This window comes from Melanostigma gelatinosum (genome assembly GCF_949748355.1).
Source record: "Melanostigma gelatinosum genome assembly, chromosome: 6".
In the NCBI taxonomy this organism is placed as follows: domain Eukaryota; kingdom Metazoa; phylum Chordata; class Actinopteri; order Perciformes; family Zoarcidae; genus Melanostigma; species Melanostigma gelatinosum.
In genome coordinates, this window is record NC_136639.1 from 23,170,076 (window position 1) to 23,187,451 (window position 17,376).

Below are 17,376 nucleotides of genomic sequence, written 5' to 3' on the forward strand. Positions count from 1 at the left end.
GTTGAGTCATTAAGGAGACGGGGAGACGTTCTCGTCCCAGACAGAGTAACTGCCGGCTTCAATGATCAATAGATGTATGTATATTTTCAGGTTGATGATTTATATATCATTCATTACTTAACGGTGGACTGAAATAGAGTCATTTAAGTGAGTGCCTTGGTCTAATAGTGCTGGGAGCCAGTCAGAGTGATGGCAGTGGTTTATTTTTTTTAGATGACATTCCTTTCAGATGAAGAAAGATGACAAAGCTTGGTGGAAGATCCCGGGTTAACCTAACATCCAACCGACCGTCTGCATCAGTTGCATTCTTATCTTTAATTGCTGAACCAGATGGGGCTTCATACTGGCCTCAACTTTATAATATGGTACAATTCCACAGAGCTTTATGTAAAGCTTTTTTTAATTTCTTTTTTGCATTCTTCTAGATTCTAGAAGGATATGTTTTCTAGAAGAATTTAGGATTGGCTGCTCAGTTTGTGAATAACACTATATGATGCCAGTTAAACAACAGCAGCATAGCTGACTGCTTTTTCATACGTCAGTACACATTTGAGCCACGAAAGTGGGCATGGATCAGTGGTTCCCAACCAGAATGGAGCCACCACTGAGGACACTTGGGGTCATGTCCTCTCTATCTTTTCTTGGAATTTTGGTTGTTTTAGCAGCTTAATGGGCAGTTACATACAAAATCCTGGACATGGTGGGGTTTCATATGCTGATTCCATCAGAATAAATGGAATTAATTATTTTCCTGGCCAAAAATTTGTTCCACAGAAATAGCATTTAGACATTGTGTGGGAGGAAAATTGGTATAATTTAAAGGAAATGTAATGAAATGGATAATGAAAAATCCATACAGGGGCCTCAGTATTTTTTTTTATCTAAAAATTGCTGTGGCCCTGTGTGACCACATTCGTTTAATTCTAGTAAGTTCAGGGCTGTAGTTGTCATTGAGAACACTCACAAGATGTTTCAATATTTTGAGAAATCTGAAAGTGTTAGCGCGAACATGTTAGTGGATGAGAACACGTTAGTGGATGCGAACATGTTAGTGGATGGGAACATGTCAGGGGATGGGAACATGTTAGTGAATGGGAACATGTTAGTGGATGGGAACATGTTAGTGGATGGGAACATGTTAGTGAATGGGAACATGTTAGTGGATGGGAACATGTCAGGGGATGGGAACATGTTAGTGAATGGGAACATGTTAGTGGATGGGAACATGTTAGTGGATGAGAACACGTTAGTGGATGCGAACATGTTAGTGGATGGGAACATGTTAGTGAATGGGAACATGTCAGGGGATGGGAACATGTTAGTGAATGGGAACATGTTAGTGGATGGGAACATGTTAGTGGATGGGAACATGTTAGTGAATGGGAACATGTCAGGGGATGGGAACATGTTAGTGGATGGGAACATGTTAGTGAATGGGAACATGTCAGGGGATGGGAACATGTTAGTGGATGGGAACATGTCAGTGGATGGGAACATGTCAGTGGATGCGAACATGTCAGTGGATGCAAACAGGTTAGTGGATGGAAAAATGTCAGGGGATGGGAACATGTCAGTGGATGGGAACATGTCAGGGGATTGGAACATGTTAGTGGATGGGAACATGTTAGTGGATGGGAACATGTCAGTGGATGGGAACATGTTAGTGGATGGGAACATGTCAGGGGATGGGAACATGTCAGTGGATGGGAACATGTTAGTGGATGCAAACAGGTTAGTGGATGGCAACATGTCAGGGGATGGGAACATGTCAGGGGATGGGAACATGTTAGTGGATGGGAACATGTCAGTGGATGGGAACATGTCAGGGGATGGGAACATGTTAGTGGATGGGAACATGTTAGTGGATGGGAACATGTCAGTGGATGGGAACATGTTAGTGGATGGGAACATGTCAGGGGATGGGAACATGTTAGTGGATGGGAACATGTCAGGGGATGGGAACATGTCAGTGGATGGGAACATGTTAGTGGATGCAAACAGGTTAGTGGATGGCAACATGTCAGGGGATGGGAACATGTCAGGGGATGGGAACATGTTAGTGGATGGGAACATGTCAGTGGATGGGAACATGTCAGGGGATGGGAACATGTCAGGGGATTGGAACATGTTAGTGGATGGGAACATGTTAGTGGATGGGAACATGTCAGTGGATGGGAACATGTTAGTGGATGCAAACAGGTTAGTGGATGGCAACATGTCAGGGGATGGGAACATGTTAGTGGATGGGAACATGTCAGTGGATGGGAACGTGTTGGTGGATGGGAACATGTCAGTGGATGGGAACATGCATAACATGGTTAACTTCAGTTGATAACGCCATACCAACCAACAGCGTAGTGCCCACCCTCCGGTTACCCCCTCAGGTAAATACTGTTAGATCTGCCAGCACTTTTTCTGTAGTTTTCTAGCGACATCGCAATGTTGAGAGCCGCTGAGAGACAACAGAAATGCTCCCAATCTCAAACAAAGCACCTTTAAGTACAGTTTCGAAGTACTTGAGGTGCATGTTGGAGGCAATAATGTACTTTTTTACTGCGCTTTATTTATTTGATTGTTGATCGCTTTAGTTACTAGCAGAATTTATACAAAATATAAATCAATTATTTATTATTATTATTATAATTATAGGTTAAACTACCCATTAGCAGACCTATTTAAATACAGTCAAAGTAGCTCCACCTTCACAATCTGCAGCATTAAAGTGATGTACACATTAATGCATCAATAATTATAATCCAATTATAGAATACCTATATATTACTCTAAATTGGGCCATTCTGCATGATAGGTCCGTCTACTTTTGGCACTTTTAGTGTATTTTGATTCTCATGCTGTTGTACTTTCACTTGTAGCAGAGGCATCCTGCACTGTGCTCCACATGCAAGACTCATGACCACAGCATGTTTAAATCCTGGTTACAAGTTGTTAGCATTAGAAGCGTGAAATGTAATGAGGCATTGCCCCCCTGTTATCTCCCTGCTCACAGAACAATTCTTATTAAAATGCGGCAAATGCTCCTCACAGGGTGGCAAGGCTCGTGTGGTATGTTTTTTTTTGTTGGTGTGTGTGTGTGTGGGGGGGGGGGGGGTGTTGAAGCACTCAACAGGACTGGAAAACTGGCAGCACTCTCCGCCGCTTGATTTGTGTTGTCTGGGTGGATTGCAGCATATTGTAGCTCCGCCCTCGATTATTCAGCCTGGTCGACGTGCGGGTTGCTGCGCAGCGCGTGAGAGCAGAAGCGTCCGACTCGGCTCGGAGGGAGAGCAGCGGAGGAGCTCAGATTAGTGTTGTTGTAGCGGAAAATAAAATACCTTCGCTGCAGTTTCACACGCTGCGACCTCTGGATTTAAAAGCCCACCGCGGTTTCCTCTCATGTTTGACCGAGAGGAAGGAGGGATATAAACAGGGTTTGTGTACGTGTGTTCTCTCACTGCGAGAAGTTTTGAACGCGGAGTTGTGAAGAGTAGTTTTCGGCTGGGCTGACCGAGCTGCCCGCTGCGCTTCCCTCCTGCCCCCGGCCGCCCAGCCGAAAGCTACCCGCCGCTGTCCTGCTCTTCCTCCAGCAGCGGCCGGAGTTATGGCGCTCAAAGCCCGGGCGTTGTACGACTTCAACTCGGAGAACCCCGGGGAGGTGTCGGTGAGGGAGAACGAGGTCCTGACTCTGTACAGCGAGCAGGACATCGACGGCTGGTTCGAGGGGTCGAACAGCCGAGGAGAGAGGGGGCTGTTCCCCGCGTCCTACGTGGAGGTCCTGCGGAACGACGTCGCCTCCGCGCTCAACAACAACAGCAGCCCCGGCGGCGGCACATCTGGGGACTCCCGGTACGCGAACGTCCCGTCGGGAGGTTTTGACAGCTCCAACAAGCCTGAGAATAAAGTCGAGAACTTTTCCAAACCGCCTGCGCCCAGTATTGCCACTTTCTCGGCCCCCACGCAGCAGCAGCAGCCCACTTACCAGCAGCCCAGCCAAGGGAGCGACGATGACTGGGACGATGACTGGGACGACAGCTCGATTGTTGCAGACGAGCCGGGGACTGTGGGAGGAAGGTATCATGACTTTGAGGGCAACGGGCCGTCCACTTACAGGGTGTCAACATCCTCCATGTCGAGAGGTAACGCACAGCAAGCGAAAAGCTCCGCCACGGTCAGCAGGAACCTGAACCGGTTCTCGACCTTCGTGAAGTCCGGAGGGGAGGCGTTCGTTCTCGGGGAGGCTTCTGGCTTCGTGAAGGACGGGGACAAGATCTGCGTGGTGCTGGGCCAGCATGGCCCCGAGTGGCAGGAGAACCCGTACCCGTTCGCATGCACGATCGACGACCCCACCAAGCAGACCAAGTTCAAGGGCATGAAGAGCTACATCTCCTACAAGCTGACGCCCACGCACACGCAGACCCAGGTGAACCGGAGGTACAAGCACTTCGACTGGCTGTACGCGCGGCTGGTGGAGAAGTTCCCCGTCATCTCGGTGCCACACATCCCGGAGAAGCAGGCCACGGGCCGCTTCGAGGAGGACTTCATCTCCAAGCGCAGGAAGGGCCTCACGTGGTGGATGAACCACATGACGAGCCACCCGGTGCTGGCACGGTGCGATGTCTTCCAGCACTTCCTCAGCTGCAACAGCGTGGACGAGAAGGCCTGGAAGCAGGGCAAGAGGAAGGCGGAGAAGGACGAGATGGTCGGGGCCAACTTCTTCCTCACCATCAGCACCCCCGCGGCGCCGCTCGACTTCCAGGAGGTCGAGAGCAAGATCGATGGGTTCAAGAGCTTCACCAAGCGGATGGACGACAGCGCGCTGCAGCTTAGCGCCACCGCCAACGAGTTCGCCCGCAAGCAGATCACCGGCTTCAGGAAGGAGTACCAGAAGGTGGGCCTGTCGTTCAAGGTTCTCGGCCAAGCCTTCGAGATGGACCAGCAGGCGTACTCCGCCGGGCTCAACCAGGCCATCTCGTTCACCGGCGACGCGTACGAGGCCATCGGGGAGTATTTCGCCGAGCAGCCGAGCAAGGACCTCGACCCCATCATGGATTTGTTAGCTCTCTATCAAGGACACCTGGCGAACTATCCTGACATCATCCACGTGCAGAAAGGTATATCGGCAACACCGCCATACACACCTCTGACTCACCGGTTTATTACTTTGTGTGTACTTGACTTCACTGACATCAGGACACTTCTATGTTTAGTTCAATTATTTTCCTAGAATATAATTAAAGACTAATATTGTTGAAACATTACACGAAAGACAAGGTCATTATAAACCTGTAACATCCCAAAGGTGTAAAGGATAAATACAACTCAAATCCAAAACAACACAGTGCACACAATGATAACAAAAAGAGTACAAGGGGGATTATAAAACCTCACTTTCCACCACAGGTTTGGCTGAGGTTCAGTGTTTTTTTTTAAGTGTGTTTGCTGGCCTGGAAAAGGCTTTTGAGTCAGTCGGTTTTTAATTGTTGTCAACAGCAAAAGAAGCTGTCAGGTTACAGGTGAAGCTTGTGGCACTTTGCAAAACAAATAGGCCGTGATTGCATGCTGCTGCTGCCTCGGTTTGTTCAGCCATGTGTTTGCTTTTCCATTACAGGGTGTCACATACACGGCATTAGTGCCCCGGAGACGTCACGGAGTGTCACACTCATTTGCAATCAAATCCCTCATATAAGATTGTCCTCGTGTTTTGTTGTCAATATAGGCCGTCCTCCTACATGACCCTCACCACGGCGATTGTGCTCACTGTGTGCGGCAAAATGTTGAGGCACGGCATTGTAGTTGTGTTTGTGTTTGGAGGGAAGCGCTCTTACCATGCGTGGGAAATCTTCTGATGGGAAAAGAGAACGGGATAATGTAAAGGAAACTTGCTCCTCCCCAATGTGTAGGGTCGACCTGCCCCACTTTGTGAACAGTTACATGGGGCTTAGTGCTTCCGTTTGGTAGATCACATCTCTTTACAATTGCATGAAACCTACATCTTTACCATCACTGCCAATTGGAAATTGAGAAGCCTTTCTGAATCTGTGACACGTGGGACACCGTACAGGAGACGGGGCTCAATATGCACAGAGGATGATGTGATCTAATCCCTCTCATTCCATGCCTTATGTTCACATTATGCTCTGACTTGTATTTAAAACAAACTGGGCGATATTCAATATGATCACATATGAATCATATGTTGTGATACACATTTAAGGCGTCTAAATTTATAATAACAAGCACATACTAACTCCTAATTTCTCAGAAAATCTCATGTGTAACACTGTTTTTTGAGGGGGGGGGGTATGATTTTGTTTTTACATCTCACTTTACATTATAGTAAATATATCATCTTAATCAGAGTACGGTACTCTGTGCTTGTGTCAGTGTATCGCTGGAAATACTTTAAATAGTTACGTCAAGGAGAAAATACTCCAATAAATAGGCTTTCAGCATGTGATTTTTTTTCTTGTAGACTATTTCTTTATTGAATACTGTCATAGATATGGAGATATGCAATGACCTGTATATTACCAGGTACATGTGTCTGCTGTCGACATCTGTTTATCGCTTTGGCCCCCCCGCTTTTACAAACACTGGGACCATTCAGTCCACATCATGACAACACCGGGGAAACAGGACCAACTGTATTTAGGCTGCAGTTGGGACACAAAAAGTTCCCAGTCAGCTCGAATCAAGTTTCACACGTCAGGCCCCCCAACCACACACATAGCCCAAATAAGGCGTACACGCAAAAACAGTCCGGTGTGACAACCCCAGCCCTGATGCCACAGATAAGAAGGTCTGAAGGAGCCGCGTGGAAACATTTATCTAGTCTTGTTTTTTTTTAGTGGACTGAGGATGTTTAGTTCCTCCGGTCCGGTTTAGTTTCTTTTTTTTGTGTGCATCCCCTTTTTCCCCTTAATCATTTAGCGAGTGAAGACTGACTTCTTCATCAATTTCTATTAAGGAAAAGTAAGAGATAAAATACGGATGAAAACCACAAGCAGAATCTTTGTGTAACCTGCTACCTGCCAGTATCGGCAAGATACCCCTGAACAGTTGAAGTGCACATTCAATATTACTTTTTGAAGTTCCGTGGTTCTGGACAGCTGAGTGGCTGCTTGCTACTCAAACTGCCTCTGTGTTTCCAGGGAGCGTTGGAGAAGGTACTTGACATTCACTCTCCAGTCTCATCTGGAATCACCCGGCACTTGACAACTGTTAACACAGCATGCAAAATGACTGTAATTAGTAAGAGTGGGGGATTTTTTTGTGTGTTTTTTTTCATAATCACTGAATTTCTCTTGGGTATCATTGTGTGAAGACAATACTTCTGTCTGGCCCTTTGTCTGCCCTTTTTTCCTTTCTATCTCTCGTATATTTAATAAAGCACTTCCTGTCCCGCCCGTCGCTCGCACTCGAGTACGTCTTTCCTGCTGAACCGTGTGGAGGAAACGTGCACGAGTGCTATTATTCTTCTGTTATGAGGTGAACCTCGTGACATTTTTCTCCCGGTTTGACACCTGAAGGGAGGCTAGGCTACATCCTCTGTCGTAGACCAGAGACAGTCACAGAAGTGGTCGCACGGAAACTTGTCGGGCCCCGTGGGTCAGCCGGGACTCACCGGTGCCATATTCTGGAGCGATAATCAACATTTGAGGTCAGTGGGAAGGTCCGATGGCGACCGTAGCGGCTTTAGAAGTGCCGGCTCGTGAGCGTGGTCTCCTCCCTATTAAAGAGGTTATCTCTTGTGGTCATATCACAGTTGCTCTCTATAGGAAGGAGCCTGTCAAAGTATGGCTCGTCGGCCTTCTCAACAACAATTCCATTTTTAGCCCCCCGATGTCTGTCTCGTTAGGGCCGCAGACAAGGCTTTATTCTTCCCATTGGAAATGACCAGTGAAACGGGAGCCGTCCCACAGAGGGACGCCGGACATCACCGCATCGATCACCACCTCCTCGGGGACCACCATTAGCCATTAGCACGGGGCCCATGATATCGACATCATATCTGGTGTTGCTTTTTTAGAAACTTATCGAGCTTCACGTCTTTTAGGTTTGTACATTTTTTTTATTGTTGTCCTAATGTGACGCTGCAGCTGTCAGACCAGGACAGGGTTTTGTTGTTTCTGCTCAGTCCAGGCTCTTGAGAAAGAGGAAGGGAGGACAGGGGGTTTCGTAAAAGCTTGCTGTTTACAATCCAAAGTTAGAGTTCACTTTGGCCGATTACCAGCGGAGCTGTACTTCTTCTTTTAAACATGACTTATTTAGGGTCATTGAAGCTCAGGAGGGGGCCCCTGGAGATTTTAAGCATTCGAACGGATACATTGCGCTCTGAAAAGAGGTCCTCCTGTAGAGGGGAAATACATTTTGGGCTCTATTTGTCGAACGAATATTGAAATGCAACCAGTTCTTGTTCAAACATTTACTCAGAGCGATAATATTGATGTTGCCTGCAGTGTTTCTTAATAGAAAAAAAACATGTAGTTGACTTTAGACAAGGGCATGTTATCAGTTTAGCTGAAATAATAGAGCGCACCCACTTGCAAACAATGGTTTAGTTCAGTCGATAAAAACCCTCTGATATCAAGTATTCGTCGGCCTGATTAAGTCTTTCCAAGGAGGAGCATGCATCGATCAAACTGTAAAGAGGAAACGTCACCGTGAGCTGTGTTTCGTCTGATCCCATCACAGTTCGATCAGATAAAACAATGGCCGGGGAGTTAGCGAAAGGACCGATTCACAAAAGACCTCGTGATTTCCTGCTGAGTCGGCCGCCTCAGCCCGACTCTCCTGTGCAAACGCTGCAGGGTCTGTCTGATGTGTTGTCACAGGCCATTTAAATGTCCTCCGGGGGGGTTGCCTCCAGCTGTTCAGGTCACAGGCGTTGCGGTAGCTCGGTGTTGTGTAACCGGGGATTACATAAGAGCTGAAGCCGCTGCCTACCAATGGAGTCCAGGAGGGCCGTGGGTAATGCTGGGATCTGTAGTATCTCCAATATATATTAACACAGAAACATTATGTGTCTCAAATACTGGCGGTGTCCAGTGTTTTTCTGCTCAGTCTTTCGGTGGCAGTAACCCAGGACCGCAAATATGGCTGTGACGTGTGCAGGAAGACGTCAAGACGCAACACAATATTGCAGCTGTTGTGATGAAATGTGGTTTTCACACTTTTTACTACAAAGTCCCGGCACTTCAGAACATCATACAGACAGGAGTGTTAATTCGTAAACTCTGAATTTTTAAAAACTGACTGAACAGTTGATTAATGTGTAACTTTGGCTGGACACCCGCAGCAAACTGACTGGCAAATCACTGAGCGTCACAAGCCTCAACAGAAGACCTACATCAATAACCACAGCGCCATGAAAGAATTTAAAACAACTTTTTAGAAAAGCTATGACCTTCAAATCTGAAAATCTAATTTAAGACATTTAAATGATTTGCCGTAACCGTTTAAAAGAGACTGCGGGAGTAACAGTCAGTCTTGTAGCCTACCGTGCTCTGCGTCGAGCACAAATCAACGAAATGGAAATGTAGCATTGTTACATTACGTTACAGAACACAAACACTACATAAAGTAAAAATGTATGAAAGCTAATGCTGCTTACGTTTCACCGTGTGACGGGGAGCAGAGACCCAGCTCTGCCGCCAACCACCAGTGTAACGTTAGCAAGAAAGCATGGTGGAGTTAACAAGCTAACGTTAGCTAGCTAACTAGTCAGCAGCTAAATGAGAAAGATAAAACAACTTTTACAAATTTCCCCCTGCGGATGAATAAAATATATATATATATCTATCTAACTTGATGCTTTATCCACACACTCTTGGCATTAACAGTGATTTACCAGATCTTGTAATGAGCTCAGAGCTTAATTTAAAATCCACAGAAAGGAGAGAACAAGTGCTGTGATTGTAATGCTACACAGTGGTTACTGAAAAGGTTAAATGAATAGATGCTGTGGAGAGACACGAGGTGGAGGGTCTGATAAGAGCGCGTTCAAATATTTTAATTTCATAAATTAGATTAGTCCTAAACGGTCGACTCTATCTCAGAATTGGCCTTGAACAGATTATGGCAGATTTTAAACAGTAGACGGCTTTTTTGAGCCATTTTCAACCATGAAATGTCAATATTAACACCAGCACTGATGTGCTTCATCGAAGTATCGTCATATCATTTAGTTTAAGCCTAATGCTGCGTTCACACCGGTCGCGTTGATTTTTTGACGCACTGCACAATCGCGTCCAACGCACTGCACAATCGCGTCCAACGCGCCGCCGGTCGTGTTCACACCAAACGCCGCAAAATCTCGTAGCGCCGGAGAGGGGGCGTGGTTTATCGTCCTGGAAGCCGTTCACCGGCCGCCATTTCTTTCCGCTGTCAACCGTGAAAGGAATAAGGACAATTGCTGCTTTGTACGTGGTGTGGAAGTCCCTCAAACATCGGAATGCCAAACGCCGTCATGTCTGGTTCATAATATTGTTCAGAGGAGCTCCGTGGATTGTATCGAGCTGTATTCACTGTGTCTAGCAAGCCACCGGTCGCTGTTTACTACAGCTGTAGGAACACAAAATAAACTGATTTGGCTGTGATTCAACGGCAATAAACCGACAAAAAGGGACTCCGAAATAACTACGTAATGATGCCGATTTGTACTTGTCTTCTCCGACAAAAAGGGACTCCGAAATAACTACGTAATAATACCGATTTGTAGGTTACTGGTCTTCTCAATGGAGCTCTGATGGATCGGTGCTAGGCTATGCTAACATCGTAGCAGCTCCAGCAGCACTCAATAACGTCACGTAGACGTAAATCCGGCAGCGTCTATTCATTGTTTGTACCGTATGGTTTACACACACACATGCATACACATAGTTTGGTCCGGTCTCTGTTGATATGAGGTATCGTAGAGCTCTGGGTGAACACAGACGGCTACAGGATTTATTTCCTGATTCAACAACGGCAGAAAGCCAGTGATGACAGGTGGAGCAACTCAACGCTGATAGGCTATCGCGCCACAGCGTCACGCGATCATGTCGCTGAAGTTGAAAAATTTCAACTCGCGCGTTGGCGATTTTGCGGCGTCCAACGCGTCCACCGCATCCACCGCACTGCAATAACGCGTCCAACGCGCCGCGCCATCGCAAAATCGCGGCGCGCCAGTCTCATCGCGTCTGTGCATAGACTTTGTATGTAATCTCGACGCGCGTCAAAAAATCAACGCGACCGGTGTGAACACGGCATTAGGGCTTAAGGGTTTAAGGCTGCGGCTAGCAGGGCCGTCCTTCAATCAGAGGATCGGCGGTTCGATCCCTGGCTCCGGCTCCACTATGTGTCCATGTATCCACGATGTGTCCTTGAGCAAGACACTTAACCCCGTATGGTGTAGAAATGTGATATAATCTGAATTGTAATGGCGTGTTCACACCAAACGCTGTGCGAATTCAACGCGCCATAAATTCGCGTCCAACGCGCCGCTGGTCTCGCCGGGGACCATTTTGCCGTGTTCACACCAAACGCGGCGCGATTCGCGCCGGAGAGGGGCGTGGTTTATCGACCTGGAAGCCGTTCAACTGTCCGCCATTAACCATGGAAAAAAGAACCTATTTCTGCTTAGTACGTGTTGTGGAAGTCACAGATATCCCGCGCCATCGCAAATTCGCGCCGCGCCACTCTCATCGCGTCTGTGCATAGACTTTGTATGTAATCTACTCGCACCGCAAATTCGCGCCGTGTTTGGTGTGAACGCAGCATAAGTCGCTTTGGATAAAAGCGTCTGCTAAATGACTGTAATGTAATGTGTGGTTACTCTTTAATTAAGAGATTATTCAGGAAATTGTTTGATAATGAAAAAGTCATGTGTAGGCCCATTTGCAGCCCTGCTCCACAGACTCAGTGTCTTATTGGCGGTTCTGTCTTCACAGCAGGCCTACAAAGATGACTCGCTGCAGCTGTGAAAATGATGTGGCTGTGTGTCTGTAACGGTTTGCAAAGCTTTTTCATAAAGTCTCCATGGTAACAGCCATTCCTCCTTAGTCCATTAGCGGGCTTTTAAAAGGCAGGAAGCCAGAGACCTGTAAGGTAAACACCTTTGGGATTGGCATGTAAGTCTTTGGACAGCTGTGTTTGTCTCTCACTCTCTCTCTGCAGCTGAGGGAGCTATAGCCAGAAGGCAAACTGGGCAGACTTTGTGGGGGATGGGGCAATTGTTTTTACTCTTTGTGCTGTAATATACAGTAAAGCCTTACTCCCTACACACACACACACACACACACACACACACACACACACACACACACACAGTGTGAGAAAGAAAGCCGTTGTGAACTCTTCAGGGTCGACAGAAGCCAAAAGAGTGCAGGGTTAGCTCCTCACATAATGACGAGAAAATCCCATGATAGGTCAATACAGGAAGTTCTGCTGTATGCCTTAAGGGCACAAATCGCACCTTCACCCGCTGCCCTGAAGCCCTAAACGCTCGGAGACGACATTTATTCAGTGCCAAATGTTTTCAGTGGCATTTTTAACAATTACAACAATGTCAGTGTTACCAATCTGTAACATCACACCTGCATACGGTAAATCGGAGTTAGTTCCTGTGTGTGAAAAGTGTCGGGTAAACCAATGTTTCTGCCACATTGATAAAGGCGACAAGGACAGAACAAGTTTCATGCAAAAATAACATCTCAGGGCTGTAGCTCTCAAATGTCGAAAATCACAACTTTACTAATGCGACTTCTGGCTTTACCACCTGCTTCTGCTTAGAAGCAGGCTGGGTTGGGAACTGTATAAGCACACATACGTCGGCATTGATGTCACAGCCCTGAGGATCGTTTCTTTCTTTGATTCCAGCTGTGACATGTAAATATTGCTAAGTAGTTAGATCAGACAGAAGGTCACAACCGGTTCGTTTCCCTTTCCTTTCAGCTCAAAACTCATTACTCGTGACATTTCTTCCCTGAGTCGGGTCAGAAAATTTCAGCAGTTTGAGCCATCCGTCATCTGCTCCTGGTGTTTTAAACCCTGCCTTCTGCTCCCGTCGAAGCTTCTGTCTGCAAATTGGTAGACTAATGTTTAGTTTTGGCACCATTATGGCCAAAAAGCTTGTGAAAAAGGTTTGTAAACCATCACGACTTCATCCTCAATGTGACCACAGTGACGACAGCAAGTAGCTCTTCTTCTTGGTAGAGTAGTGATGTGCTGGAATTACTTGTCTTGCAAGTTATACTTTCTCACTAAAACCTCGCCACGGTACATTTAAAATTAGTAACCAAATCAGTAACCACCAAATGACTGTGATGGGAAATATCAAGTAGTGGAAATTTAAAGAGTGTAAATTTTTGATCGCCGTTTTCAGATTTAATCATTTGAGTTTGACACAAAAAGACAAAAGCCTGAATTTCTACAAATAACAAGTGTCACCTGTAGGTTTTGTCAGCCTTAGCTAATGTAGCTAGCTAAAGCTAAGCTAACTTAAAGAGGCATATTTTCTCGAAAACCATAGTTCCAAAATATAACTGCTCACAAGGTGAATTATCTTTAGAAACCGGGTCAATATATTTGGAAAAAGACATTGCGGTTGAGTTTTTCTAATGTATTTTTTGACGCTTTGAGCACCGCAAGCTGAGTGTCATCTAGTCCAGTGATTCTTAACCACTGACCACCTAGAGGGCCGCAAAAAACTTTCAGTTTTGCACCTGTGGGCAGCAGGACCGCATAGGTTATCAATTGAAGACACCAGAGAAATCACTGTGAGCCGCTCAGTTACAATGTAGCTTCCCACCACCTGGTGGCGGTAATGCGTCAGTCAGTTGTTTAACAAGCTACAATATGCAGAAGAAGACACTCAGCTAGCCGCTAGCCCAGGGGTCGGCAACCTGCGGCTCTTCAGCCCGTCTGTTGCGGCTCCCTGAGTCTACATCAGGGGTCCCCAACAGGCGGACCGGATCCGGACCCAGGCCCTAAATCCAATTGATAATTTGGAATTATACATATTAGGTACTGAGTTTATACTTTAACCGGCGCCTCTTATCCAGCCGTTACGGCACTTGTTCGGCGATGCAGGAAACACACCGACCAATGCTTTGTAAATCACATCAGCTAATGCAGCTCAATGTGAGTATTCTGACAAGTTTCCTGACTCGAGCAAGGTTTACACACACCGTGACACACGGAGAGACGAGGAAATAGAAAGAAGAGCAGGGAAATTGCGCCGATCGAAGAAGTTATCTCGCATGACGTTCTCCAAAAAGAGAAACGTGTTCAGAGAGAATATAATTTATAAGCATGAATGAACAGAATCGTATATGTTGTTCCCACAAGCAGTTAAATCCTCTACACCTGTCAAGCGCTTTTCCCTGCAGGTGACTAATCATGATTTTCAGACCCCCGCCCTCTGTAAACTATCAATGGGTAAATCCAAAAAAAGAAAAGTCACGGAGGAAAATAGAGAGTTTAACTCTGCGTGGACGTCTTCATTTGCTTTCACTGCCAACGATGCTGGCTTACCTGTATGCTTACACAACAAGCACACAGCATGTGCTGAAAAGTATCACGCTGGAGATGAGCGAAAAAGAGCGATTTCTCAGCTGCTGCAGAAAACTCCTCTTCATAAGAGTTTGATATTGTTATATCAGGTAAAATTGCAATAAAATGTCAAGAATTGTCTTTATTCTTGTTCTATATTTTCATAAATACAACAAACTATAGTTTTTGTATGTATAATATAACTATATATAACACTTTATAAGCTGTGATATCAAATAGCTTTTGCAGCTCCAGACACATTTTTTTGGTTTTATTTGAAGCCTTCAAAAATAAAGCGACACTTAGTGACAAAACATCCAAAGCTCGTGGGAAAGCCTGTTGGGCTTCTTGTTGTGTATGCAGGTTTACATACACATGATAAATAAATGTCTTTTTGATCATCACATTGTATCATCTCATTTATTTGACAAGGGTTTTGCTTGTTAAACTGTAAGTGGATTTAATATAGTTATTGAATACAAATGAAACCAAGAGTGAGATCAATAAGTTAAACTAATAGTGCTAATATTTGAATGGGCCCCGGGACACTTTGTACTTGTACCGAGGTCAAAAAGGTTAAGAACCCCTGATCTAGTCCATTATATTGCAGAGAAGGCCGATATCACCAAAACTAGGCAACTCACACCAAAACAATCTAGATTGATAAATAGCGCTACAGGTAAGGGGAAAAAATATGTAGTTTTCATTTTGGGGTGAACTGTCCCTTTAAGCTTCATAGAAACATCGTCTCTGACTGACTTTTTAATGTTTCCATCTGACTTGTTTTGGTGGCTACGTCCATGGTATCGTGGTAAACGACTGAGGCAAAAGCTGCATGTTCCAGGCAAAGAGTCATGTAGAAGACATGGAAATAAAGAAACAACATTGTTCTTGTATAGCAGTATAAAACATGTAAGATCAGGCTCTTATTTTATTCCAAGCAATCTGTGGATTGCTTTACTGTGACATCAGTATTGGAGAAGAGCTAAGTCTTAAGAATTAGACCTGCTCACATTTAGTTGGCAGTTAGCCATATTCATATTACGGCCTTGAAATTGCCAACAATCATCTGTAGATGCATCAAACTGCCAGCACAATTCCCATAAATGGTTATTTAGAAAAGGCCTATGAAGTGACATAATGCAATAGATATTTTTAAGAGTTGGGCCCCCTCACATTCCCTAACTACAGATGCGGCTCCGGTTCTCAGGGAGTTTGGAACAAACTGTTCATCAAACTATTTTCAGCCGCCTCCCTGAAGTTAAACATTCACTGTCAGGCTGTGCTCTTGCATCTTAATAGCAAATTATCTTGAGATGATTCATTTGCTTTCCTGTTAAAAAAAAGTCAGACGGTCTGTTTGACGAGTTAAATGTTTCTTTTTAAATGTAGCCTACTTGTGGGCTGACTTTTATCGATAGAATAGTATCTATGTGATTGAACATTTCCGTTAACGGAACATGCACTCTCATGAAGCACTTACGACAACAAAATAAATCCTGAGTATAGTTTTTGCCTCTCTCCCCCCCCCCCAAAAAACAGGAGCCCTGACGAAGGTGAAAGAGAGCCAGAAGCACGTGGAGGAGGGAAAGATGGACCGGGCGCAGGCGGACGGCATCGACGAGCGCTGCAACATCATCTCCTGCGCCACGCTGGCCGAGATCCAGCACTTCCACCAGATCCGCGTGCGCGACTTCAAGGCACAGATGCAGCACTACTTGCAGCAGCAGATCGCCTTCTTCCAGAAAATCACCGGCAAGCTAGAGGAGGCCCTGCAGAAATACGACGACGCGTAACAGGGAGCGCTTCTTTCGCCCTCCTTAGACCTCGGCGATCGATGGATGGCCGTGCACCCGCCCCTCTGGCGGCCAGTGGAGTTTTTGGCTAACAACCGCCAGTACCACATACTGGTGAACGCCGTTCAAACCAGCCGCAGGGAGAGACATTCAAGGGGATGACGTTCCGGTAATATTGACATTCCAACCCAAATCCAGGTTGTTTGTTTGTTCACATTATTTTGGGTGGGAGGGCACTGGATGTTCTTGTTTCAGAGAAGACGTGTAATTCAGGCCAACTTGTAACACAAAAAACAGATGTAATGAGAACCAATGGTGATGATGGTGCGCCGCTTGGTCTGGCGGGTTTGGGGAATTAAATCCAGTCAATGTTAAGAGCCTTGTATCTGCGTTTTTAACAGCCTTACAACACTGTTTTGGTTGTTTCTTTGAACTTACTCCAGGAGTAGCGCTTGCTCCAGTGGGCAACTGGAAAAACACTCCAGCCCTTCCTGGTATCTCTCTCCGTGGACAAACAGGGACCAAATGTTTACAATCATCCCCCCCCCCCCCCCCCCCCCCGCGGAGCCGACACCGTCACCACTGTCTCGCTGTGCCTTCTGATTATGCCACTCCGGTCATTTGTGTTTTTACTAGTTACTAAAAAGCTTTATATACTGTAAATGTAGAAATATATTCTGTTTGTATTTACAAAGCTACATGTTTTGCAGGCTTAGAAGAAATAAAAATAAAAAGAGTACTGTGCTTTGTATGAGGGCTGTGTCTTTTTAGGCTTAGGTTTTGGGATAGTGTTTCAGAGGCAGGCTGTTATAACAATGCAGTCTTTTTAATGGCACACTTCTAGACAGCACTGCTGTTTGTTTTTTTTAACCTTCATGATGTTGGTTGCATCATGAAAATATCTATATAGACGCAGAGAAAATAAATTCCTCCTTCACAGAAAGCTGTTGGCTTGGTCCTGTGTGTTTTGTGATGGACTTAAAAATATGTGATACCTCATGAGCCCGAATCCAGCGAACAACATATTAAAATGTACGCGCTGACAGGTTTG

At 45.7% G+C, this 17,376-nt stretch overlaps 1 protein-coding gene across 1 annotated transcript; it reads left to right on the forward strand.

Moving 5' to 3' along the window:
- Window positions 1–3,290: 3,290 nt before the first annotated feature.
- Window positions 3,291–17,069, forward strand: snx18a (sorting nexin 18a). The gene is made up of 2 exons (XM_079269435.1): window positions 3,291–5,108; window positions 16,072–17,069. Exons 1-2 carry the CDS (start codon window positions 3,599–3,601, stop codon window positions 16,323–16,325), a joined length of 1,764 nt encoding a protein of 587 aa, XP_079125561.1. The 5' UTR covers window positions 3,291–3,598; the 3' UTR covers window positions 16,326–17,069.
- Window positions 17,070–17,376: the final 307 nt, after the last annotated feature.

Bases quoted from the DNA above. Each gene is read 5' to 3' on its own strand.
- snx18a (XM_079269435.1), top strand. From the start codon at position 3,599: ATGGCGCTCAAAGCCCGGGCGTTGTACGACTTCAACTCGGAGAACCCC. The intron at 5,109-16,071 runs GTATATCGGCAA...CCCAAAAAACAG, and splicing joins CATCATCCACGTGCAGAAAG to GAGCCCTGACGAAGGTGAAA.